The 27,546-nt window shown below is 41.7% G+C and overlaps 1 protein-coding gene across 1 annotated transcript in view; it reads left to right on the forward strand.

Moving 5' to 3' along the window:
• The window catches only part of XPO7 (exportin 7), a 174,297-nt gene that overhangs the window by 1,102 nt on the left and 145,649 nt on the right, over positions 1 to 27,546 (forward strand). The window contains exon 2 of the mRNA XM_033950080.1: positions 3,573 to 3,635. Within this exon, the coding sequence (XP_033805971.1) occupies positions 3,573 to 3,635 (63 nt within the window). The remainder of the gene's footprint in view (positions 1 to 3,572; positions 3,636 to 27,546) is intronic.

Here is a 27,546-nt window from a genome sequence, read left to right on the forward strand (position 1 = left end):
TTTTAGAAAATTTGAGATGATGGTATCATACTCCATACACCTTGATTTAGGAGTGAGTTCATTACTGTCATGGCATGCAAAACTTAACCCATTTGGATACATTGCCATTGAATTATGAGGGTAAATCAAAAAGTAAAGGCAAAATACATTTAACAGCTTTAATAGAAGTAACTGTGAGCAATTGAGCATATCACTTTTCCGCATAGTCCTATGCAAGAGGATGCATGTGTTTTATCATTCACCTAGCTTTCTGCATTTCTGCAGAGAAGTTTTTCAACTACACCCAAAGCCAGGTGAGCACTGCTTCCTTTACTTCATCATGCTTTGCCTTTTGCTCTCTGGGTCGCAGTGATGCACCTATGTCTCATCGACAGTGACAATTCTTTCCAGCATACTCAGGAACTGGGTCACAACCTCCTCATGCTGTTGCATGTGCAGATCAATAATAATAATAATAACTTTATTTTTGTATACCGCAATACCACAAACAGTTCAGAGCGGTTTACAATGCAAGAGACTGTACATACACAGCGAAGATACAATGCGAGGGAATGTACTATGCAGTTGAGAGCAGTTTACAATGCAGGGGATTGTACATATTCAGCATGGGTGTTTATATAGCGAAGATACAAAGCAGATTTACAATGCAAGAGCCTGTACATATACAGCGGAGATATTTATACAGTGAAAATACAGTGCGAGAGACTTATAGAACAGGATACGATGCAAGAGACCGTATAATGCGGTTGAAATGGATTACTATGCAAAGATAGAACTATCTTTGTATAGTAATCCATTTCAACCGTAACTTTACATTCTGGTTATTCTGGTAGAGTTTGATTATTTGGGGGGGAGGGGTTCGAGAAATTTATCATAGAGGTAAGATTTGAGAGATTTCCTGAAGGATGAGTAAGATAAGCTGTTTGAGAACCCATCGTGCACAGACTTTCCTGTATCCCATGCATTATAGCAAATGCAGATCCATAGCTGATATCTAAATTTGCAGCCAATTGAAACACATTATCTGTTGGTCTTCTCTCATTAAGGCATCTACCCTGTCAATGTGCATTGGTCTCTCATTAAGGCATCCACCCTGTCAATGTGCTCTTGTGTGAGCGATGTTGATGGGCAACCAAAATGACTTTTGTTAGTTACACCTGTTCTTCTTCCTGCTTTAAACATTTTTACCCAATCATAAACCTTTTGTTGATTCATGGTGCTATGTCCATACTAAGTGGTGAATTTCCACAGATTTCAACTCTGCCCCCAAAAAGTGCTCTACTGCATGTTCTTTGATGGTGCAATCTTGCAATGGAGCATCCATGTTTCTAACCTTGTGGCTGCCACATGACTAAAGGCCAAGCACTGCAGTGTGCATGGTGGACAAACTATCCAACAGGCAATATATGAGTACATATGTTGTATTTCACTAGCTCTGTTTGTTTGTTTTTTATTGGGAGACTTTTCAGTGCTTTTCTACCCCCTTTTGATCCACATTCCATGACTCTATTCCAGAGCTTCTTTTCTATCTTAAGAGGCCTGCTTTCTGTGTATGTATAACTTGGAAGAGTATCCAGTTTGTTTATAAGCTACCTGTATGGAACTGTGTCAAAGGCCTTGGCTGAAATCCAGGTACAAAGATTTAGCATCTTCTTCTGATCCAGCTCTCTGGTCACCCAAAGAAATCAAATTCATCTATAAAACTATGGTGCCTCAGATCCTGTAATACATTAAATTCCAGAAACTGCACTATCCACAATTTTAGATGGAATTCCATTAATTTAATTGTTACAGAGGTAAAACTAACAGCTTGGTTTTCCCTGCTCCTTCTTTTCCATATTTGCTGAGCTCTAGTCCTCAGGAACCACTTATACAAACAAAGCTTTGATAAGGTCAGAGAGCTGAGCTGCTAATAGAGACCTACACTGTCCTGGCATCATCCTCCCTTTCTGTCTTATAACCATGTGTAATTCCATCATGATTTTGGTTACTTTTACCTTCCTGGTAGGTAATCCAGATACTATCCTCTCAGTAAATAATTTTCTTCATGCTTTTTCAGTATTTTCTCTTGGCAGCTTCATATCATGGCCCCTAATATTTGAGCTTTGTTGCTTCTTACAGAAAGTATTGTTTCATTTTTCATTATTGAGACCTTCTAGAGATGCGACTATTATGCTTCTTCCCGCTTCTTCCCTTCCAGAAAAGGATAAATTCTGAGTTTCAGCTCCTCTTTGTACCTGTGGTTATAGCAGTGGTAGGTTGTTTCATGTTTTCTAGAAGTGTGCCTATGCCATGGATCTTTCTATTTATTATGTTTATTAAAATTGCTTTGCCTTTTAATTACACACATTTAGGCAGTATACAGAGGGATAGTGTTGCAGCAGCGAGTTTCTCTGTTGTTCAAGCCTTTGGAAAAAGTCCACAAGTAAATAGGTGACTCCCGGTCAGCAATTCACCACACTTACTGGTTCATACCATTAAAGTAGCCCCCATTTGATCATGTTTTTGTGCAAGGATGTTTCAGGCATCATCATTCTGACTAGTCTGTATTAGAGAATCTGAGAAAGTCCTCCTAGTTTAGCATGTCTTGTCAGCTGTCTTGTTCAAAAGTGCAACATTAGTCATAGAACTTTTGCAATTTAAGATGTGGTTGGAGGCATTTTCAAAAGGATGTCCCAAGTCAGAACATCCTAAACTGGTGTCCATCTCATGTAATTTTAATGTGGAAATATATCAAAATTTCCTGCTCTAAAATACATGAGATGGATGTCCATATACTGGAAAGGATCAGCATGAACAAACATTTCCTTGTAATCAGCGTACAAATCCAAACAAATGGGTTATGTCCATGTACCAGTAGGTGTGTGGAGGGAGGGGAGAGAGAGATCACTGAACTGCATTCTTTGTTATTGGATGGCATGCCTCTGTGCCAGTTAGTATTCTTTATCTCTAGCAGGTGGATGGATGGAGTCTCCTGAGCTCCTGGTTTCATCTCTTTGTCAGCTCCTGGTTTTAGGTTTTCTCTTCTGGGTTACATCTGGTTAGATGTTATCATATGGCTCCAGAAAAAGGAGAGCTGATTGAGACATCTGGGTTTTACTTTCAATGAAAATAAAATCCAATTGTCTGAGAAGAGTGTGGCATACTGGTTAGAGCTACAGCCTCAGCCCTCTCAGGTTGTGGGTTCAAACCTTGCACTGCTCCTGTGACCTTGGGCAAATCACTTAATCCTCCATTGCCCAAGGTACATTAGATAGATTGTGAGCCCACCAGGAGAGATGGGAAAAAAATGCTAGAAGTACCTATTTCAGAGAGGGAGAAGTAGTAAAACTAGAGGACATAGTATTAGGTTGTGGGGTGGTTGACTTAGGAGTAAAGTCAGGAAATACTTCTTTATAGAGAGGGGTGGTGGATACCTGGGATGCCCTCCCTCTGGAGTTGGTGGAGTCAAAAACAGTGATGGAGTTCATTCATGCATGGGATAAACGCAAAAAATCTCTTAAACAGAGAGAGGATAGTTTTGACACAAAACTTGACAGATCAAAAACTATATCTTCATTTATGATCCGTAGGCATGGTGCTTAAATAGAAGCTCAGCAGTGGGGAAGGAAGATGATACCGGATGGACGTCTATGGTCTGTATCTTGTATATGGCAAGGCAGATTGTGTGTGTGTGTTGGGGGGGGGGGGCCTAGAGTTAGCTGTTACGGCAATTCCAGGCATGGGGCAGTGTCAGACAGATGTCTACATTCTCCATCCCATATGCGGCAAAAAGGATCAAGAGCAATCATAAGTATTTTTTATACTACGTTCAATTCGTTTTGAGTACAGGTCTTACCTATCTCGGGGAGGGAGTGTGCATGTTATACTGAAACTTAGAAAATAAAATGAGTATTTGCTGGTTTGTTGCCTTGAAAATGAATGTGACTGTTGGTCAGACTGGATGGACCACACAGTTCTTTATCTGTCATCATTTACTTTGTTACCTGTATATAAATCGCTTTGAATGTGGTTGTAAAACTACAAAAAGGCGGTTTACAAATCCCAATCCCTTTCAATCTGTCCTCCTTACTTCTTCCATAGGTTTCAATGAAAGTAAAACACAGATGTCTCAATACATTCTCCTTACTTCCATTGCTTTCAGTGGAAATAAAACTTGGGTGTCTAAATCTGTCCTCCTTTTTTTGGAGTCATATGGTAACCCTACATCTGATTGTGCCAGGTGCTTTATCCCCCCCCCCCCCCCCAACACATACACACACAGCTTTCCTTTTGCTGCTGGTCCCCTTTTCTCTCTCTCCTCACAAAAAAAAGAAATATATTTTACAAACTGGAAAGTCTAAATTATGAATGGGAGTAAATCGGGGAGATGGATATCAGTATGACAACATTCTTTGAAACTAGCTACATAGATGTCCAGTGTCTGTAGAGGGGCAGTCTAGTGGTTAGTACAGTGGATTGTGAATCAAAGAACTCGGGTTCAAATTCCACCTTGACTTTTTTTATATTGTAAGCCCTCCAGCAACAGCAACATACCTACTATATCATATTAACTAGCTCGCTGACCCCTCCCCCCTTTTACGACGCTGCAATAGGATTTTATATTGCCAGCTGTGGCAGTATTAGCTCCTATGCTCATAGGAAGTCTATGAGCATCAGAGTTAATATGGTTGCAGCTGGTGATTAAAAAAGCCTAATGTGGCTTCGTAAAGAGGGGTGGGGGTTAAATTAATGTACTCATACTTCTCTCTACCTTGATCACCTAATAACTTCCTTGTCTCCTACAAATTTGCTTAACAGAAGCTTGTTAACCTGTTCCTCATAAACTCCAAAGTGACCCTTTCTGGAGCCTCCTTTTAAAAAGATCACCCCAATAACTTCTCCTGTGTCATTCCTATATAGTCCTCTACCCTATCTGCCTCATCATTCCGTATGTAATTCCCTACCTGAACATTGTGGAAAGATTCACTCTTTTATCTCGTTTGTCTGTCATAATTAGATTGTAAGCTCTTTTGAACAGGAACTTGTCTCTTGCATGTTTAATATACAGCTCTGCGTGCATCTGTTAGTGCTGTAGAAATAATAAATAGTAGCAGTAGTGTCTCCCAAAAATTTGCTTCAACACAAGCTGCTCATTAACTCCAAAGTGACCCCGACTGGAGCTTCCTTTTAAAAAGGTACTTATAGCTGACTTCCTTTTCTGTCTTTTGTGGAGAATTTCAGCTGCCTCACTAAATTAATGTACTCATCTTGCTCTCTACCTTGGTAAATATGCTTTTCTATACTCTGTAATTATATGAAAATCCTGCACATGCCTCTTTGTAAACTATAAATGCTGTCCTGGTTTTTCTGTTAATTTCCTAATTTGATCTGCACTCTACAGATCACTCAAGAACTTCCTTGTCTCACAGAAATTTGCTTCAACAGAAGCTTTGTTACCTTCTACTCATTAACTCCAAAGTAACCCTTCTGGAGCCTTCTTTTATAAAGGTGCTTATAGTTGACTTCCTTCTTTGTCTTTTGTGGAGATGCAAGCAAATTTATTTTTGCCCATTCTCAACCCTACCTTCTTATCCTCTGTGCTCACATAACCATTCTTCTTGCACGTGAACTCTCCCTGGTAAGTCTACTCTTCCAAACCACTTCTCACCTTCATCCTATGACATTAGCTCAGGCAATTTTGACCACACCACTATTGCCTCACAACAAGTCTGACTAATCTCATCAATCCAGGCCAGTGGTCTCAAACTCAAACCCTTTGCAGGACCACATTTTGGATTTGTAGGTACTCGGAGGGCCTCAGAAAAAATAGTTAATGTCTTATTAAAGAAATGACAATTTTGCATGAGGTAAAACTCTTTATAGTTTATAAATCTTTCCTTTTGGTTAAGTCTTAATAATAATATTATCATTTATAGCTAAAGAGACATATGATCAAGAAACTGTTTTATTTTACTTCTGTGGTTATGATAAACATACCAAGGGCCTCAAAATAGTACCTGGCAGGCCATGAGTTTGAGACCACTGATCTAGGCCCAGGAAACTCTCCCATATCTAGGATAAATCTCATTGTCCATTAAGGAGGCACCTGGTGTCCATTGTCCACTCATTCTCCCTCCCCCCCAATCATGACTCCTGTGCACCACCTCCTCTTCCTAATACTGACTTTTCTCAATCTTTCATCACCCCAAGCCACTGAACCCTACCACTACATCACTCACTTTTTGAATTCACTACCTTTCCCCCACTTTTGTCCTCTACTGTCTTTTCAACCCTAAAGATTCAATACTTTTTTCCTCTCAACCAGCCTCCTAACATACCCTTCTCCTCCACCGCCAACTCCAGACTCCGTCCCTTCTATGTTGCTGCGCTGCATGCCTTGAACAGACTGCCTGACTCATTAGGCCAAGCTTCGTCTCTAGCAGTATTCAAATCCAAGCTAAAAGCCTAGTTTTTCAAGGCTGCTTTCGACTCCTAACTCCCACTCACCATATGAGATCTATGTCCATTCTTTCATTCTCTTTGCAAGAAACTCCACAACCCCTATAAATCCTGTCTGTCTGCCCATATTAGATTGTAAGCTCTTCTGAGCAGGGAATAGCTATTACTTGTAAAATGTACAGCGCTGCAATTGCCTTTTAGCACTGTAGAAATGATAAATAGTAGAAGTACTGTACATGAATACACACAACTTCTTTAGCCTTTAGGCTTGCAGGTGGCTTATATATTTAAATAACAATAGATAATTTTCTGTTTCTTGAAGACTCGATTACAAAAATGGGGGGGGGGGGAACTGAAGTGGGATTTGAACCCAGGTCCCTTGATTTACACTACATTTTACCAACCACTAGGCTACTCCTCAGACTTGTTCCTGCTTTGTTTAGAATGCCCATAATATCTGAAGCTGTCATAGAACATGATATCTCCTTTTGGTTTCACTTTCAGGGAAGAGGAAGGGAGACAGTAGCCACTGGAGCAGTGTGTCGCAACTTCTTAAGCTGCTGGCACGCTAATCTCGGGGCTGTGGCTGGAGGGTACCTTAAAATATATGGATGTCAATGCGATGATGTCATCACATTGACATCTAAGGCCCTGAACCTCCTATTACCGCCGGTGGTGGTGGGGGTACTGCAGAAAGAGAGGTGACGGAAAGGAGCAGAGGCACTGGCAAGGAGGAGAGGGGCCGACTGACTGACTCACCAGGAGAGCCGCAGGTGCCGGATGACTAACTCCATTACACCGTGAGAGGCGTGTCCTGTAAGCAGTCAGCCGGCACCTCTCCTCCTCGCCGGCATCTCGGGTCACACCTTGAATCCTTCGGGGCACACTAGTGTGCCATATACTGCAGTGGAGGATTAAGGAGATATCATGTCTTAATCCTTCCAGTGGACATCTACTCAATCCGGGCACCTCTTTGTATCCTGGATATGCCTGAAACAGGTCTAAATAAAGATGTCCTTTTTAAACATGGACATTTTTTCCCCTTCTGTAATTGCTCTTGGATGTCCAGATTTCAGGCCCTCCCTAATCTTGGCCCCAGGAAAAACTCTTGCTATTTGTCCTCCTGCAGTGTTGTCCTTTTTCTGCCTTTACAAAATCGGTACTTGGATGTTTCAAACATTTTGGCCTTTTGATATGTTCATATGCCTTAGTAACTGTTACAGAGTAGTGTCTCTAAATAGATATGTTTTGTACATTTTGTGACAGTAATATATGTTAGGTATGGTTTTGGTCTCTTAAATTTTACTTCTATTGCATCTTTTTAAATTTGCAATTTATTGAAAATTTTTGCTTCACTAATAAAAATAATCATGCAATGAAGATAAGCAAAGGACAATTGAAAAAAAAAAAGAGAGGGAAATGGCTTTCAGCAGAAACACAAAAAAGGAAGACAATTATCAACCAAATAAAGAAAACCTGCTTTACAGTCAAACTAGAAAAAATATGGAGGCATATCACATGTCTTAGCATGATCCCTGCCATAATCCTGCTCAGTACTATTAATAACTCTTGCAGTTATACAAGAACTGTAAAGACATAATCACATCCCTGAAAGTTATTAAAACATTTCATAGGAAATTTTCAAAAAGAAATACATCCTAAAGTTGCATTGTGTCATAATGCCTCCTTGTGGAGCTCATGGAGTATAATGTACATGCACCATATCCAGGTAAATTTGGAAGCTCTTTTTAATCATTCTAATGGCCCCCCAATGCAACTGGGACAATTTTGTAATCTTTCTGTCAGTTTCTTGGTTTCTGGTTATATCTGTTGGTACTTAATGACCTTTGTCACTCCCTCTATCTACAAGGCAAAGTTACACGAGAAAATGGAGTAGATTCTGCGCCGTTCACAGAAGAGTGTTTATGAGCAACTTGAAAAACTGAAGATGGACAAAGCGATGGGACCAGATGGGATCCATCCCAGGATACTGAGGGAGCTCAGAGAGGTTCTGGCAGGTCCTATTAAAGACTTGTTCAACAAATCTCTGGAGATGGGCATGGTTCCCGGGGATTGGAGGAGAGCAGATGTGGTCCCTATTCACAAAAGTGGTCACAGGGATGAAGCGGGAAACTACAGGCCGGTGAGCCTCACTTCGGTTGTTGGAAAAATAATGGAAGTGTTGCTGAAAGAAAGAATAGTGTACTTCCTTGAATCTAATGGGTTACAGGATCCAAGGCAACATGGCTTTACAAAAGGTAAATCATGCCAAATGAACATGATTGAATTTTTTGATTGGGTGACCGGAGAGCTGGATTGAGGACATATGCTAGATGTAATTTACTTAGATTTCAGCAAAGCCTTTGATATGGTTCCTCATAGGAGGCTGTTGAACAAACTTAAAGTGGTGAACTGGGTTAGAAACTGGCTGTCGGACAGACGCCAGAGGGTGGTGGTTAATGGAAGTCGCTCGGAGGAAGGAAAGGTGAGTAGTGGAGCCCCTCAGGGTTCGGTGCTGGGGGCCGATCCTGTTCAATATGTTTGTGAGTGACATTGCTGAAGGGTTAGAAGGAAAAGTGTGCCTTTTTGCAGATGATACCAAGATTTGTAACAGAGTAGACACCGAAGAGGGAGTGGAAAATATGAAAAAGGATCTGCAAAAGTTAGAGGAATGGTCTAATGCCTGGCAACTAAAATTCAATGCAAAGAAATCCAGAGTAATGCATTTGGGGATTAATAATTGGAAGGAACCGTATATGCTGGGAGGTGAGACACTGATATGCATGAACGGGGAGAGGGACCTTGGTGTGATAGTGTCCGAAGATCTAAAGACGAAAAAACAATGCGACAAGGCTGCTGCCAGAAGGATGCTAGGCTGTATAAAGAGAAGTGTAGCCAGTAGAAGGAAGAAGGTATTGTACAGGTCATTGGTGAGGCCCCACTTGGAGTATTGTGTTCAGTTTTGGAGACCGTATCTGGCAAAGGATATAAGAAGACTTCAAGTGGACCAGAGGGGGCTATGAAAATAATAGGAGGCTTGCGCAAGAAGATGTATGAGGAGAGACTGGAAGCCCTGAATATGTATACCCTAGACTAGAGGAAAGGAGGGACAGGGGAGATATGATTCAGATATTCAAATACTTGAAGGGTATTAATGTAGAACAAAATCTTTTCCAGAGAAAGGAAAATGGTAAAACCAGAGGACATAATTTGAGGTTGAGGGGTGGTAGATTCAAGAGCAATGTTAGGAAATTCTACTTTACGGAGAGGGTGGTGGATGCCTGGAATGCGCTCCCGAGAGAGAGAAGAAAACGGTGACAGAGTTCAAAAAAGCGTGGGATGAACACAGAGGATCTAGAATCAGAAAATAATATTAAATATTGAACTAAGGCCAGTACTGGGCAGACTTGCACAGTCTATGTTAGTATATGACCGTTTGGGTGAGGATGGGCTAGCGAGGGCTTCAATGGCTGGGAGGGTGTAGGTGGGCCGGAGTAAGTTTTGACGGAGATTTCAGCAGTTGGAACCCAAGCACACTACTGGGTAGAGCTTTGGATTCTTGCCCAGAAATAGCTAAGAAGAAACATTTTTTTAATTTAAATTGAATCAGGTTGGGCAGACTGGATGGATCATTCGGGTCTTTATCTGCCGTCATCTACTATGTTACTGTGTAATAAAATGAAAACTATTAGTAGTGGTTTACTTTTACCAGAGTGGTCAGTTTTCTTCTATCAGGCTTTTTACCAGTGGCAAATGAAAATGTTCTAGATGGTCACAACTTTATTCTTAGGGTCATGATCACTGGTTTTTTTTTTTTTTTTCTATACTGTATTGTTTATTACTACTACTTCTTATCACTTCTATAGTGCTGCCAGCCACATGCAGCACTGTATTTTATACTAACCATGTAAGAGACAGCTCCTGCTTGACAGAACTTACAATCTAATCATACAGACAGACAAACAGGAAAGTTGGGTTAGGGAATTACAGAGGGAGTGACAAATAGACATGGCTACTTTACAGGTAGGTCGGAGTTAGGGGTTGACATACCAACTCAGGAAGTCTGTTCCAGGCATATGGCAAAGCAAGATAGAAGGGACAGAGTCTGGAGTTGGCAGTAAAGGTGAAAGGTACAGTTAAGAGAGACTTACCCAATGAAAGGAGTTCCCGGGGAGGAGTAGAAGCAGAGATAAGTGAGATGAAAGACTGAAGAGCTGCAGAGTGAATGCATTTTGTAGGTCAATAAGAAGAGTTTGAATTTTATGTGTAAGCGGTTAGGGAGCCAGTGGAGTGATTTGAGGAGAGGGGTGATGTAAGCATAGCAGCAGTGAAGCAGAATTTTGAACAGATTGGAGGGGAGAGAGTTTAGTGGAAGACCTGTGAGAAGCAGGTTGCAATAGTCTATGTGAGAGGTTGTAAGAGTGTTTGGTGCTGTGATTAGACAGGAAAAGGTCAGATTTTGGCGATGATATAGAGAAAGAAATAGTAGGCTTTAGCAGTCCTTTGGATTTGTGCAGCTTATTTATTTATTTCTAAAATTTCCTAACTGCCTATAACTAAACGGTTTACAGCATAAAACATTCACAATGATTCAAAAAGCATCATATAACAATACTTTCAGTACACACATTTAACCCACTAAAAATGGCAGGGAATTACAGTAGGATTACATAATATCAACCGTTAATGAATCAAGAGCATTATTCATGGTTCAGGATCCTTTGTCTTGTGATTTTGCCTTTTTGAGGGATTTTGTGTATTTCACAGGAACTTTAAGGTTATTCAGGATCCTTTTAAACATCTCCCTTCCACATAGCATCAGAGGAAGGCATCTATATACAACTGAGTTTTTAGCATTCGCTTAAACTGTAATCAATCCAAACAGGTCTTCAAGATGCCAGGGAGGAGATTCTAAATAAGAGAGATGAGTCGAAGATGACATTGTAAGCTAACGAGTAGAAAATGACATGGGGACAAAACTTTCCCCAACCTCACAGGAACTCAGTTTCCCTCTCCTTGCCCCATTCCTGCAAGCTTTGTCTTCATCTGCACAAGCCTCAAACACTTTAAAATCATAAGTGTTTGAGGTTTGTGCGGTTAAGGCAAAGCTTACAGAAAGACAAAAAGGGATTGGCACGTGGGTTCTCTTCATAGAGGAAGGTAGGGGTGGGTCATTAGTGTGGGCAGACTAGATGGGCCGTGGTCCTTTTATGCCGTCAGTTTCTATGTTTCTATGAATGGGACAGGGACAGCGACAAAACTTGCAGGGACGGGACAGGAAAATTGAGTCCCTGTGTCATTCTCTACTAATGAGGCAGTGAGGATAAGAGTATTATACACCAGAATGGAGGAAGAGGAGAGGTGGGTTTAGGAGGAAAGATAAGAAGCTCAGTCTGGCCTGGATTCCTGTAGGTTATTTCTCACATGACATGGGTATAATTAGCCTTATCTCTCTCTTGAAAAAACCAGACCTTGATCCAACTGTCACTTCCTACTATAGACCGATTGCAAATATACCTCTTCTAACTAAATTTATGGAATCAATTATTGCCAGTCAACTCTCAAATTACCTGGAGAAGATTTCAGTCCTTTTACCTTTCCAGCATGGGTTCCGCCTGAATTACAGAAACTTTTTTGGTGTCTCTCCTTTCTAAGATCCAGCAGTTACAATCTTGTAAGAAACATGCTATCTTACTTCAGTTCGATTTGTCTTCAGCTTTTGACGTAGTCAATCATAATATTCTGCATTACCTGCTCTCAGACATTGGCCTTGATCAGACTGTCTTGGACAGGTTCAATAAATTTCTATCCTCCCATTCTTAGTTAATATGGAAGGATCTAATTCAAAATCTTGGAGAGCCCTTTGTAGTGTTCCCCAGGGCTCCCCATTGTCTCCAATCTTATTTAACATCTGTGTGAGTAATTTGCAATATTATGACTTGAATATTCAGGAAACTCTATTGACGTTCGCTGATAAATGTCAGGTTTGTTAGTGGCCCCCACAATATATGGTTGGTGGGGTCATTTGAGAGGCACCCTGACAAACACCCGGTCCCAGGTTCAGTTCCCTCACAGATGACTCACCAGGAAGTAGAATCAAAGAGGCACAGCCAGAGGTGATTGCATAAAGAATATATTATAGAAATAGTCTTACAGAAAAGCAATATTCTGAAGCATTACAATGAAGCATTACAATTAAGTAGAGAGCAAAGCAGTTTCCCTGCCTTACAGAGTCCAGAAGGAAGCGTGAAGTTCCAGAGAAAGGCAGAGAGAGAGAGAAAAGGGGGATGGGGTGATGGTCCAAGCTTCAGGTTCCAGAGATTGGCCAGAAAGAGAGAAAAAGAGAGCCAAGACCCAAGAGCCCAGAGATAGATAGATAGATTGATAGAGAGATATTTGTGTTTTGCAGAGAGGAGGCTTTTATAGCTTGGAATCTTATTCTGAATATAGAAACTATTGTATATCCCAGTATCTTTCTGTTTAGAATTTGTAAACTGTTTGAAACAATGGTTAATTTAATTGATAAAGGAGGGTGTTATACTTGCAGGCATGGTAGATGGGATTAGTCTCTGGCTTCTTTGTCCCATTCAAGCAGCCTATCTTCTTGATCTGTGCACCTGGACCCATTGTCCTAAGCACCTCTTAATCAGACATTAACACCTTTTAGCTAGTCATGATTCAATCAGGGCTACTTAAAACATATCAATCAGGGATACTTTAAACAGTCTCCCTGCCCTCAAGGTCTATCTGCATTCACATGCCAGAGTCAGATTGATATAATTTCCCATAGGCCTTCGCTGACATAAGTAATGCCAACTAAAAATGCTGAATGGTAGCGATAGCTATGCTGACAATGACATCTTCATCTTACTTGAGATTGACCCAGATCTTGTTAATCTAATACCCAATATTATCCATTGCATTGCTAAGCTTCGGTCCTGGGCGATGATGGTCCAGATGAAATTGAATGCTGCTAAGACCAAACTCTTATGGATCAGTCCAAAGTTAGATTCTCTTCCCTCAGCTGTGACCCTAGAGGAGAATCTCTGAAAATTGAGTTTTCCTCGCTAATATTGGGTATTGTTATTGATTCATCTCTTACATTTGAGGATCAGCTAAATTCTCTCATTAAAAAGTGTTTCTTTAGCCTCCGTATCCTGAGAAGAGTGAGAGCGCTCTTTCATCAGCAGCATTTCGCTGTATTGGTTCAGTCAATTATCTTGCCAAGGTCTCTCAAAGGTCAGTCAGCAGAGACTTCAGTTGATAAAGAGCACTGCTGCCAAGCTCATTTTTGGTAAGAGTAAATTTGATCACCTAACTCATTGCTTAAGGAATTACATTGGCTTCCAGTGTATCTTAGAGTTCAATTTAAGTGCGTTTGTATTGCATTTAAAATTCTGGTTGGCATTTTTATTACTTTGGTTCCTTTAGATTGGAATGTACACAGATCTCATCTCATTAGGAGTTCAAATAAATTAAAAACTTACATTTCTTTCCCTTAGGGATAAAAATAGAACTTTCAAGAGATTCAGCCACTCTTTCATTTTCAAACTAACCGAGCTCTGGAATGAGTTACTGCTTTCACTTAGAAGTCTAAGCCCCTTTGTTTTATTTCGGAAAGCTCAGAAAACTTTCTTGTTTACTAAACACTTTGGAAACTAAGCCATTCTAAATTCTTTATTCATTTTACATCTTACAACAAGTGTATCAGACAATATCAATTAAACTTATACAATATCACTTGATTAACTTTCATATACAACTTAAGTTATAATATGTATACAACCTCCCAACCCCACTATTTCAAAAGTAATTACATATATCTCATAACATATTATATAATCTTTTTTGTTTGCCTAAACGTTTAATAACAGATCCGAGATCCCTCCCCCCTCCCACACTTTACAATTGTACCAATATGGGAAAAATGATATTCACTCATCACAAAATTCTAATAATGGACCCCCAAACCTCCTGAAATTTATTAAAATTTCCTTTTTGTGTGGCTAAAATTCTTTCCATTTTAAATATATGACACAGAGAGTTCCACCAGATACTGTAATTAAGTGTGCTCCAATTTTTCCAATTAAATGTAATTTGTTGAATGGCTACTCCTGTCATAAGTAATAACTTATTATTAATTGAAGAAATTTGACTTTTTTTCCTCATTGACATTTCAAATAATATAGTATCATATGATAGAGCCACAGGATTTTTTAGTAAACAGTTTATTTGGCCCCATATCGATTTCCAAAAAGCCAAAATTAATGGACAATAGAATAATAAATGATCTAGAGTCCCTGCCTCGAGATGACAATGCCAACTTAGAGCTATCTAATTTTTGTAAACGAACAGGGGTCCAGAATGCTCTATGTAACAAAAAAAAAACCAAGTTTGTCTCATAGATGCTGACATTTTACATCTCATCCTCCAAGACCAAATTCGTGGCCATTGAGATGCAGTAATTTGATGCTTTATCTCAATGCTCCAAATATCTCTCAGACCAGTTTTTGGTTTTTTATTAATAAATCCAGATATCAATTTATACCATTGTGCGGCCTGGTGTCCCAGGAAGTCCACCTGAAAGCATAAGAATTCCAAACTATATTGATTATTAAGGTTTTTCCATTCAGGGAACCCCGCCTGAATAGCCTGCTTCAGTTGCAACCATCTATAACTTTGTAATTTATCAAGACCAAATTTATGTTGCAACTGTGGAAAATCAAGCAGTTTACCATTAGATATAACATCATCTAAAATCCGTATACCAGCCATCATCCTATGCTTCCAGATGACTTTAACTCCGCCAATTTGAATCTTGAAGTTTAGCCATATAGTTTGATTTGTTGATTTATGTATTGGAGTAGATGTTAAATTGTTCACCAATCTTAAGGTTTTCCATGTATCAACTAATATTCTGCTTTCTTTATATAACCTAGGCATCTTGATACTAAGAAAATTCTAGATTACATTCTTCTTTTATATTTATGTACTATACTTACATTATTGTAAACCAAGCCAAGCACCTTTTGGTTGAAGACCTGGTCTATAAAATTAAGTTTTAGTTTAGTTTAGATACAGAGATGTAAATTTTATGAGTCATCATCATACAGGTGATACTTATTCCCTTGGTGCTTTGATTTCTAGCTACACTTAAAACCATGGAATGAGAATAGAAGAGGTCCCAAGACAGAGCCTTGGGGTACACTGATTGATAGCGGTGGAAGAAGATGCATCAGAGCATACACTAAGGTCTCCTTTTACTAAACTGCAATAGCAGTTTCTAGCACAGGGGAGCCACGCTGAATGGCCCATGCTGCTCCCGACGCTCATTGAGTTCCTATGAGCATCAGGAGCAGTACAGGTCTCTCAACGTGGCTCCCCATGCTAGAAACTGCTATCGCAGTTTCGTAAAGTAGGGATAAAAGTGTGATTAGGAAGAAAACCAAGAAATAACAGCATCCTGAAACCCAAGAGAGGACAGCATACTGATAGTAGGTGGTGGTCAGCAGTGTCAAAAGCAGCAGATAGATAAAGAAGAATGAGGTTAGAATAGAGGTCTTTGGATCTGGCCAGGAGCAGGTCATTGGAGAATTTAGCAAAGGCAGCTTCTGTAGAGTAAAGAGGGCGAAAGCCCAATTGAAGCAGGTCAAGAATAGCTCAAGATGAAAGAAAGTCAAGACAATGGCAGTAAATAGCAGCTTGGATAAGAAAGGGAGGAGGGAGATGGGGGAGTAACTGGAAGGGCACTTGGGGTCCAGGGAAGGTTTTTTTAAGGAGCTTGTGTTTACTTGAATTCCAGCTGTTTTACTTTATTGTACCTTTCTGCATACAAGCCTCCTTTCTGCATACAAGCCTCCTTTCAAGCCTCCTTCTGATATGGCATTTCACACCCATTGATGAGACGTGTAACTCATTTTCTGGCTCTCTGCTACAGAATCTGGTTTTGTCCATTTTGCTGCCCCCTTTTTTTTTCTTTTTAATGCTAGCTATAAACCATCTTGTCCATTGTCCACTGATCTGTGCTGCTGTTGTCAGCCTATTATCTTGAGGTTTAAGTTCATTTAAACCAGGGGTGTCCAACCTTTTGGCTTTCCTGTGCCACATTGGCTGAAAAAAAATGTTTCTGGGGCTGTGCAAATGCAGCAGCAAGACAGAGGAGGGAGCCGGCAAGACGGTAAACACCCAGGGGCAGCAGAGGAAAACACTGCATCGCTCTTGACCGGGGCCGCACAAAATACTTCACGGGGCCGCAGGTTGGATACCCCTGAATTTTAAACCATTCCTGTTTCAGGTATTGATCAACATGTGAAAACTGAAGGGTTTGTTTTTTTTTGTATTTGCTGCCATGTTTATGCATTTCATATTTTTCCTTGTTTGCTTGACTAATTCTTTATTTTTATTTCTTGTTTTGCAAATTTTTACCTTTTTGTGATCGTATCATGCATTTTCCATATGCTGCTTTCTTCCTGCTATCAGGTGTTGCATTGCTAGCCAATATAAGCCATCTATTTGGCACTCTACAGTTAGGACAGTCTAATATTTTGGTTTGGGTAGATTGTTCTAACTGTATATACATGCTGTGGATGTATAAGTGTGAGAAGTTTGGTTGGCTTCCATTTTTGAGGTAACTTTACCACGACATCCTGTAAATGATTCCTCCCCCCCTCCCCATCTCTGTATGCTTTGAAAGACTGTTTCTATCCTCTGTTACTCCAAGCACATAGTTTTCAGATGATTCTTCAGATTCCATCCCAGTGATGTTCTCTCAGGGTTTCCACAGCTGGCATTGTGCTTGTTGCAGGTTTCCGGGTCTCGCTGCGTCTTTGTCAGATAGAAATCAATGTTTTAGCCATTATGCTGTGGCTTTCTTCAGGGTATGCTCTGAAGTCTGCAGTCCATTCTATGGACTTTAACAACAAAATTCAAATTTTTGACCCGGTTGGGTCACTTGAATTCTATGTGCAAACCTCAGCCTCTTTATGGGAACAGTGCAGGGGCGGGGGGCAACCATTTAAAAAATGTTTTTATAAATTGAAATAACTGAGGAGACTGAAATACTATCTTGAATCCTCTCAGTTTGGTTCTTATTAGTGCTGCCCGATTCGCATCGATTCTCCGATTCACTTTGGGTGAATCGATTTGAATCGGTTTGTTACTGAAAAAAATTGGACTTACCGATTCGTTGGCCCCCTTGCTACCACCGCTTTTCCCTGGCCAGGGAGGAGAGGACAGAGCCTTGCTGCCGGGAAGGAGAGAGCCTTGCTGCCCCAATCTGCATCAGAGACCCGTTTGGGCTTTCTCTCTGCCACCGGAGTCCTTGCTTCTGATGTGACTTCTGGTTTTAAAATCCTAGAACGGTGGATTCCGCAATAAACTCCTCTGGGAGAACATTCCAGGAGTCCACCACTCGTTGCGTGAAGCAGAACTTCCTGATATTTGTCCTGGACTTGTCCCCCCTTAGCTTCAGTCCATGTCCTCTTGTCCGTGTCACATTGGACATTGTAAATAATTTTTTTTCCTGCTCTATTTTGTCGATTCCTTTCAGTATTTTGAAAGTCTTGATCATATCCCCTCGCAGTCTCCTTTTCTCAAGGGAGAACAATCCCAGTTTCTTAAGTCGTTCCTCGTATTCCAAGTTCTCCATACCTTTTATTAGCTTCGTAGCTCGTCTCTGCATCCTCTCCAGCAGTTTTATATCCTTCTTTAGGTTGGGAGACCAATGTTGGACACAGTATTCCTAGTATGGTCTGACCATTGCCCTATAAAGTGGCATTATAACTTTCTCCGATCTACTCATGATTCCTTTCTTTATCATGCCTAACATTCTATTTGCTTTCTTTGCTGCTGCCGCGCATTGTGCTGACGATTTCAGGGTCCTATCTATCAGTACACCCAGGTCCTTTTCTTGTTCGCTCTTACCCAGAGTTGCACCTGACATTCTATACTCGTGTTCCTTGTTCTTTCTGCCTAAATGCATTACTTTGCACTTTTCCACATTAAACTTCATCTGCCATTTCTCTGCCCATTTCTCTAACTGACACAAGTCACTCTGGAGTTCCTCGCTATCCTTCTGCGATCTGATTGCCCGGCATAGCTTTGTGTCGTCTGCAAACTTGATGATCTCACTGGATGTTCCTTCTTCTAGGTCATTGATGAAAATATTAAATAAGATGGGCCCAAGTACCGAGCCCTGAGGCACACTGCTACTCACTTTCTCCCAGTCTGAGAACTTCCCATTTATGCCCACTCTCTGCTTTCTGTTCTCCAGCCATTTGCCTATCCATCTTAGTATATCACCCTATATTCCATGGCTTTGTAGTTTCCTGAGAAGTCTTTCATGTGGAACCTTGTCGAAGCTTTCTGGAAGTCCAAGTATATTATATCCACCGGTTCTCCACTATCAATTTGTTTGTTCACGGTCTCAAAAAATTGAAGTAAATTCATCAAACATGATTTCCCTTTCCTGAAGCCATGTTGACTGGCTCTCATCAGGTCGTGTGTATCCAAGTACCGGATTATGCTATCTTTAATCAGTGCTTCAACCATCTTTCCGGGAACAGACGTAAGACTCACAGGTCTGTAGCTGCCCAGTTCTCCTCTTGATCCTTTTTTGAAAATTGGCGTGACATTCGCTATCTTCCAATCATCCGGTATCTGTCCAGTTCTAATTGAGAGGCTGGCAAGTTTTTGCAAAAGCTCTCCGATTTCAACCTTCAGTTCTTTTAAGACTCTCGGGTGAATTCCATCAGGTCCAGGGGATTTGTCGCTTTTAAGATTGTCGATCTGGTAGTCTATCTGGTCCAAGTCCACTTCTACTGTGGTGAGGCTATCCTCTATTACTCCTTTGAACACTTTCACTGCTTCTGGTATTGTTGCGGTGTCCTCCTTCGTAAAGACAGCGCAAAGAAGGAATTTAGTCTGTCTGCAATTTGTTGGTCTTCCTTGATGTACCCTTTTCTTCCCTGGTCATCCAGCGGTCCCACCGCCTCTTTTGCAGGTTTTATTTTCCTTTTATGTATCTAAAGAAGGGCATGAAACTTTTGGCCTCTTGCGCTATTTTCTCCTCATAGTCTTTTTTGGCATCCCTCACCACCTTGTGACATTTCTTCTGATCATCTTTGTGTTTGTGCCAAGCTTCGGTTGTTTTCATGCGTTTCCATTTTTTAAAAGGAGTCCTTCTTTTCTTTTATGGCTTCCTTCACCTCTCTAGTAAGCCATGCTGGTTCTCTTTTGCCTTTAGTTTTCCTTTCTTTGGAAACCCGCGGAATGTAGAGATTTTGTGCTTCCGTGATAGTATTTTTCAGCAGGGACCATGCCTGATCTACCGTTTTAACTTTTTCTTGAGCTGTTGTTTCACCATGGCTCTCATGCTATTGTATCTTCCCTTTTTAAAGTTTAAGATCGTGGTTAAGGATATCAAGTTTAAAGTTGATCATGTTGTGATCGCTCATCCCCAGCGGGACCGTGACTTCTACTTCTTTTGTCGGTCCTGTTTCCTCTCATCAGCTCTCCCACCATTTGTTCCAGGAAGCAGTCCCCTAGCGCTTCCAGGAACTTGGCCTCCTTGCCGCAGTTCGAGGTTCCCAGGTTTCATTCTATCCCCGGGAAATTGAAGTCTCCCATGATTATTACATTACCTGTCTTACATTCTTGTTTAATTTCCTCTATCATTTCTGAGTCTGTCTCCTCCGTCTGTCCTGGGGGTCGATAGTAAAGGCCAATTTTTGTGTCTGCACCATTGTGTCTAGGAATCTTGATCCAGAGGGACTCCAGCTTCTTTGTCCTTTCTCTAACAGTTTCTACTCCATCCTGAACATATAGGGCAATACCTCCTCTTCTGTATAGTTTGTATCTCTGTAGTACTGTGTCCCATTTGTTTTCATCATTACACCATGTTTCTGTTATGCCAATGATTTCCAGTTCATCGTGTCTTGCTATTGTCTCTAATTCTCCCATTTTGTTTCTCAGCCTTCTAGTATTCATATTCATACATTTGAGTTCCCTTTGTTACATTACATTACATTACGGATTTCTATTCCGCCTATACCTTGCAGTTCAAGGCGGATTACAAAAGATTTGACTGGACATTTTCCAGTGGAGATACAATTTATTTATTTATTTTTTAACAGAGGAGAGATAGCTGGATAGAATCCTAGGGGAACTTACGGGTTGGATAGTAAACTGACAGTGCCTAACTGTGTGATATAAACAAATAGAATACAGTTAGAGTGGTAAGATTACAATCTATTTTAGGGGTCTATTTACTTGGAAGGTGTTTTGGGGGGAGTTATTTGGGGGAGAATTATCTGGAGGTAGGTGAAGAGGGGTTAAGATATTTGGATGAATTTTTTGAAAAGCAGGGTTTTGATTTCTTTTCGGAATGTTTTGAGGTCGTCCGTTGTTGTCAGCAGATTGGAGATGGAATGGTTGAGTTTTGCTGCTTGTGTTGCCAGAAGGTTGTCAAATATTTTCTTGCGTTGTGTGCCTTTGAGTGGGAGGAAGGCAAAAGGGTTCGGGGTTCTTCTGTGTCTTGAGGTGGAGATCTGGTTTAAGCGGTTGTTTAGGTAGGAGGGGGAAGAGCCGTGTAACGCTTTGAATAATAGGCAGTGGAATTTGAATTGAATTCGTGCTTGTATGGGTAGCCAATGAGAGTCTAAGAAGGCAGTTGTTATGTGATCATATTTTCTAAGTGAGTAGATCAGTCTGAGGGCGGTGTTTTGTATGGTCTGGAGTTGTTTTATCATAGTGGCTGAACAAGGAAGATAGAGGGAGTTGCAATAGTCCAGCAGACTAAGACTAGGGATTGGACAATTAGTCTGAATTGTGCTGGGTTGAAGAATTTTCTGATTTTACGTAGATTTCTCATGGTTAGAAAAGCTTTCTGGGTCATCTTGTTGATTTGGGACTGCATTGTGCAATATCTGTCTATTGTAACTCCTAGGAGTTTTAGTTCGGTTTGTATTGGGTATTTGGTATTTTTGATTTTCAGTTCTGTGATGGTAGGAGTTTTGGCCTTTTCGAGCAAAATGAATTTTGTTTTTTCTGAGTTTAGTTTTAGTTTGTGATCCATCATCCATTTTTCCACTGTATCTAAGGTTGTTTCCAGCTTTGCTGTGGTGGTGGTCTCTGATGGGTCGAAGGGGAGGAGTATGGTGATGTCGTCTGCATAGCTGAAGGATGTGGCATTTAGGTTATCTAAAGTGGCTCCTAGGGAGGAAATAAAGAGATTGAAGAGCGTAGGTGAGAGAGGTGATCCTTGTCTAGGGTCTTTATATTGATGTTGTTTTTGAGTATGATGGCTAGACCTCCACCACGTTTTTTTTTTTCTGCAGACCAGTTCTATTTTGTAACCCGTTGGGCAGAGTTCTGTGATGGTGGGATCGGATTCCGAGGTTAGCCAGGTTTCGGATAGGGATAAGCAGCTTAGTTGTGTTTTAACTATCCAGTCCTTAATAAGGTCTGCTTTTGTGCTTATTGATCTGATGTTCATATATGCACAGGATAATGAGGTGTTGAGTGTTTGGGGAGTGGGTGTGCAGTTTGGGTGGAGGAGATTTTCTTTGGTTTGTGGATGATAGTTGTGGTCTGCTGATTTTGGTTTTGGGGGTGGTCTTTTTCCCCAGCTGGTAGGTATGCTGATATGGTTGAGTGAGGAGCAATCTATCAAGTTTCTGGGCGAGTATAGTTTTCTGGTAGGTAGAGGGAACCTATGGGATTCTGTTAAGGTTGGGATAGAGGATGTATGATATCCTTCTGTTTTTCTGTTGGTTAGGAGTAGGAAGAGAAGTAGATGGAGGAGTACGCTTGTAGAAAAACTGGGAGGCATAGTGATTTTTGTGTAGGGTGCAGGAGAATCTGCAGTTTGGTACTTGGTGTGAGGTGCGAGATTCTGGGAGGTGTAGGGAGGTTGGGGGAGGAGGGGGGTTTCTTCCCCTCTGTCCTGTTGCGTCTGTAACCCTCAGTAGTGAGTTCAGAGCTGGGTAAGTTTTTCTTCCCGCTGTTGTAAGATGTGGAGCTTTTCTTTAAATTATGAGGGCCCCTGCTGGTTCGGGGGAGTGCTATCAATGTTATGTAGGAATAAGGAGAACTAACAATGGAATATAAGAGTATCAGCTATAGCAGTTTGTCTATGCTTGTCAAGTTATTTTGGAGATAGACAGTACTATCAACTTATCAGGCTATATGGAAGACATACAGGTTATTTTGGAGATAGACAGTACTATCAACTTATCAGGCTATATGGAAGACATACAGGTTATTTTGGAGATAGACAGTACTATCAACTTATCAGGCTATATGGAAGGCATACAGGTTATTTTGGAGATACTATCAAAATTCTACAGGATTGTCAGCATTGATAGGTTCAGTATATAGAGGTCGATTTTAGTGGATTGAGATACTTATCATAACGTTTTGTCGCTTCAACGAGTGTCGCTTCACAAAGGTGTGCCGAACGGCTGAGCGCTGTTGGCGCTGCTCTCTTTTAAAGAATAGGCCCCCGCTGGTCTCGGGGGGGGGGGCGGAAACGGCTCAACACCCCTGCAGGATCGGTCTCCTGTCCTCATTTCCTGCCTGCCCGCTCGTTCGGTGAGGAGAGCATAAACAAGCAGCTTCCACGCTGCTATCTTTTAAAGAATAGGCCCCCGCTGGTCTCGGGGGGGGGGGGGGGGGGGGCGGAAACGGCTCAACGCCCCTGCAGGATCGGGCTCCTGTCCTCATTTCCTGCCTGCCCGCTGGTTCGGTGTTACCTTCTTGGACTTTCTAAGCTTAGCAGTCTCTACTGTTTCTTTCACAGTATCCTTTTCTGCTCCTGCTTTGTCTCCCTTATTTGCTTTGTGGTCGTCCCCTCCCATGTCTGAGTAGTTGTCCATAGTTCCTTCTTCGGGGCATTCTGTCACCTGGGCCATCGACTGGTGGTCGACTATCGGCTTTCCTTTAGGTTAAAGTAGAGAATGACACGGTGGCTGTTACCCGCGGCTAGCCATGGGTAACCCGCCAAAACAGTGACCAAAAAAAAAGGTCATTGCGAGATCGGGGACAAGGCCATTTACTGTCCCGTGGAGCGGTGAATGGTTAGCACAGGGCGGTGAATGAGCGTGAACGCGTGGTGAAGAGTGTTTGATCCGGCAGCCCCCTCTCTCCTGCCAGCCTGCCGGCCATACATCTCCCTCCCTCCTTTTCCCTTACCTTCTCTTTTTGTTGATACTGACGATTTCTATAAGGCCATGTGCTGTATTACAGCCGGAGCCTTGAAGTTGCATCGCGTTGCCTGCTGGGAAAGTCTCCTCTGACGCAACTTCCTGTTTCCGGTTGCATCGGAGGAGACTTTTCTAGCAGGGAACCCGGCGCGACCTCAAGGCTTCGGCTGTAATACAGCGCATAGCCTTATAGAAATCGCCAGTTTCAACAAGAGAAGAGAAGGAAAGGGAGGGAGAGAAATCCACGGCTGGCCGGCAGGAGGGAGCTGCTGGACCGCGTGAAGGGTGCTGGGGGTGGGAGGATGGAGAGGAGAAGATGCTGAAGACAGGGCAGTCCATGGAAGATGCGAAGGGATGCAGGGCCTCATTTGGTTTCATCAGTAAGAGCAAGGAAATGGGGCCAAAATGTAAGAATAGTTAAAATGGTTAACCACACTGACAAGATCCTCAAAAAGTTAACCATCCAGGAGAAAAAAAACCTTTTGAGGATCTTTTCATCAGTAAGAGCAAGGAAATGGGGCCAAAATGTGAGGCCATGTGCTCAGTGGTGGGATCAGCCCTGCCTCACGGAAAAATCAAAACCTCAGAATTGTGGTATGGGAGGAATTGTTGCATCCTTCTCTGCTTCCTGGAAACTCGGGTAAGGTGGGCCGCATCCCCACACTTTCTGCTTGCTTGCCTGCCCAGGGTTCCCGAGAGAGGGGGGGGTTCTTTCTTTGCTCCAGTGTCCGGTTGAGCTAATCGCAAGGGAATCCAAGATCAGCTATCATAAGTGGACTAAGTAGGGAGGTAGATAGATAAGCCACGCGAGAGGAGCTGAAGGGTGGTAGAAAGGAACAGAGGGTGAAGGAAGAAGGGAAGGGTGTTGGTAGAAAGGAATAGAACAGGCATTGAAAGAGGGTAGAGAGGAACAGACCTTGAAGGGAAATGTGGAAGACAGAGTGGGGAGAAGACGCTGGAAGGGAAGAAGACATGCCAGACTATGGGGGAGCGGAGGGAAGAAGATGGGTGCTAGACCAATTGGGGGTGGTGGTGAAGGGAGAGAAATAGTAACAGCAAATGGAAGACGCAGAGAGAAGACACACAGTGGATGGAAGGAATTGAATGAGAAGATGTGGAAAGCAGAAACCAGACAACAAAGGTAGAAAAAAAAATTCTATTTATTTATTTATTTTTTGCTTTAGGATAAAGTAGTATATTAGTTGTGTTGATAAAAATTTATAAACAAAGTCCTGCCAGCTGAACATCTCTTTCTCTAGTTCAGCAGCCAGAACTTTGATTTATAAGAAAGGAATAAGCTAAATATTGCAGTACTAAGTCTTATATGGATGCTGCGGGGACGGTGACAGGGCGGTGAATGGGATGGCAGTGACAGGGCGGTGAAGGGGATGGTGGTGATGGTGTCGGAGCGGTGAAGGGAATGGCGGTGACGGAGCGGTGAAGGGAATGGTGGTGACGGGGCGGTGAAGGGAACGGTGGGACGGGGCGGTGACGGGGACAGATTTTTTCCCCATGTCATTCTCTAGTTTAAAGCCTTCTCGATGGCCCTCTTCATGTTGCCTGCCAGTACTCTTACTCCTTCCTTGTTGAGGTGTAGTCCGTCCTTTCTGTAGTACTTGCTTTTTCCCCAAAACGCCGTCCAGTTGCGCACAGAGTCAAAGCCTTCCTCTTCGCACCATCGTCTCATCCAAGTGTTGATTGCTTGCAATTCCCCTTGTCTCTTTCCATCCGCTCTTGATACCGGGAGGATCTCGGAGAAAGCTACCTTCACCTCCCTGATCTTCAGTTTTCTTCCGAGTGAGCAGAGCTGGCCCTTCATCTCTTTCCTGTCATACTTCCGTTTGCTCACATCGTTGGTTCCTACATGGATAAGCACAGCAGTGTCCTCTCCCCATTCAGAACGCAGCAGCTAAATTGATTCCAAATGGAAAATGTTATCATGTGACTCCTTACTTGATTTAAGATGCATTGGCTCCCTGTTCTTGCTCAGAGTGAATTCAAGATCTTGGTCTTCATGTTTAAGATCATACAATATATGGGGAGAACAGGATAGAAAATGAATTAAATATGGCCTTAGTCCTAGCTATATGAAAAATTTTATAACAATCTATGTTCCATCTAGGATCCTTTGCTTCTCAGTTGAACTGAGACAGACCATACCTTCCAAAATCATTTGTAGGCTGAAACGTTCATCGTTCACTTCTTAGAAAGGGAACTGAACTTTAGAGCCTGCTCCCGGTTACTGTTAGGAACAATCAAAACTATGTCATTTTGCTGTAATTTAAAAACTTGGCTTTGTAAAAAGTATTTGACTGCAGGCGAGTAACTTGATTGGTGATCTGTCATGGTTTTATAATAAAATTTCTTGAAGAAATACTTGTTTGCTATAAATTTGATGTTTAAAATGATCTTGCAAGGGGTTTTGGGTTTGTTGTTTTTTTTTTTAAGGAATATTGGACTGTCTTTGTCCGTTTTATTTGTCTACCATTAAAATCATTCTCTTATGTATCTGTATTAAACTATATGTATAATAATAACTGGAACGGTTTTGATCCCTGTAATTTGTGATACACCTTGAATCTGTTGATTAGGGTGGATTGTAAATCCATTTTATTAAATTGAATATATGAAACAAAAAAAGAACCCCCAAATACATAGCTAGAGAAACTGGGACCAAGATGATGGGAAAACAAAACATCCAGACAGCAAGGTAGAAAAAATTGTTTTATTTTGAATTTATTAACTGGAATATGTTAGCTTTGGGATATGTGCATCACAATTATTTTTGTATTCAGTGGCGTAGTCAAATACAGCTGATTTGGGGATGGGACTAGAGCCCAAAATTAGTGGATGGGCACCAAAGTTTCTCCCTGCCTGAGTGCAATTTATAAATACTTGAACTAGTAGGGATTCCCAAGCCCTGCCAACTGAAGATATCTTCCTCCAGTCTGGCAACTCAAAATCTCCAAGCTTTGCAGCCAATGGCAATATCCTCAAGCAGCCCCTGCTTTCATGCTACATGAAAGCCAAGGGAGGGGGGGAGGGCAGGGAGGAGGGAAGACAGCAGCTCTGCAATATTGCTGCCAGCTGTAGAACTTGGGAAGTTGGAGGGGTCGGAGGTGGCTGTCAGTTAGTGAGGCTTGGGGATCCCTACTAGCTACAATAGGGGAGATATTCCTTTTGAGGGAGCCTAAGCTCAAAGTGGGAGGCCCAAAAAAGCAGTAATATTTACCCTGATTAAACGATCCTCCACGTGCGCTGCTGACAGCTGACTCAGCATCCCCGCTCTGATGAGGCTCACCTCTGAAGAGGCTCACCGTAGCTGTAATAGAAGTGAATGGGAGAACCAGGAGCTTGCATGCCTGCTCATCAGAATGGGGATGCGGAAGACTGTGGCTGCTCTCACTGTCAACGGTGTTAGTGGAGGATCACTCAGTCAGGGTAAGTATTACTCCTTTTTTGGGTTCCTCTCCACAGTTTCCCTTTAATGAAGGTTTATTATTAATAATAATAACTTTATTCTTATATACCGCCAGCAATCTTGCGACTTCTAGGCGGTTTACATTAAATAGAAACTGTAAATACAATAAATAATAGCTGTAGATACAATGAATAGAGCTGTACATACAACGAATTGAAGAGAATAACAGTGTGCATCTGATAATGTCATCATTAATAATAGTACCAACAGTTTGTGTGTAGGGTTAGGGTTAACATTTTACAAGTTCTGGTATATGATGATGTTACAAGGGGGGTTGATGGCCTGGTTCGTTGTCTAGGTATTTCAGGAACAGGTAAGTTTTTAGGTGTTTCCTAAATTCTCCATAATTGTTCGTGTGTGCAATTAGTTTTTCTAGGTCTTTACCCCATGTTGCTGCTTGATACGATAGCAGTTGTTGATGAT

This window comes from Geotrypetes seraphini, chromosome 6, assembly GCF_902459505.1.
Source record: "Geotrypetes seraphini chromosome 6, aGeoSer1.1, whole genome shotgun sequence".
NCBI lineage: Eukaryota > Metazoa > Chordata > Amphibia > Gymnophiona > Dermophiidae > Geotrypetes > Geotrypetes seraphini.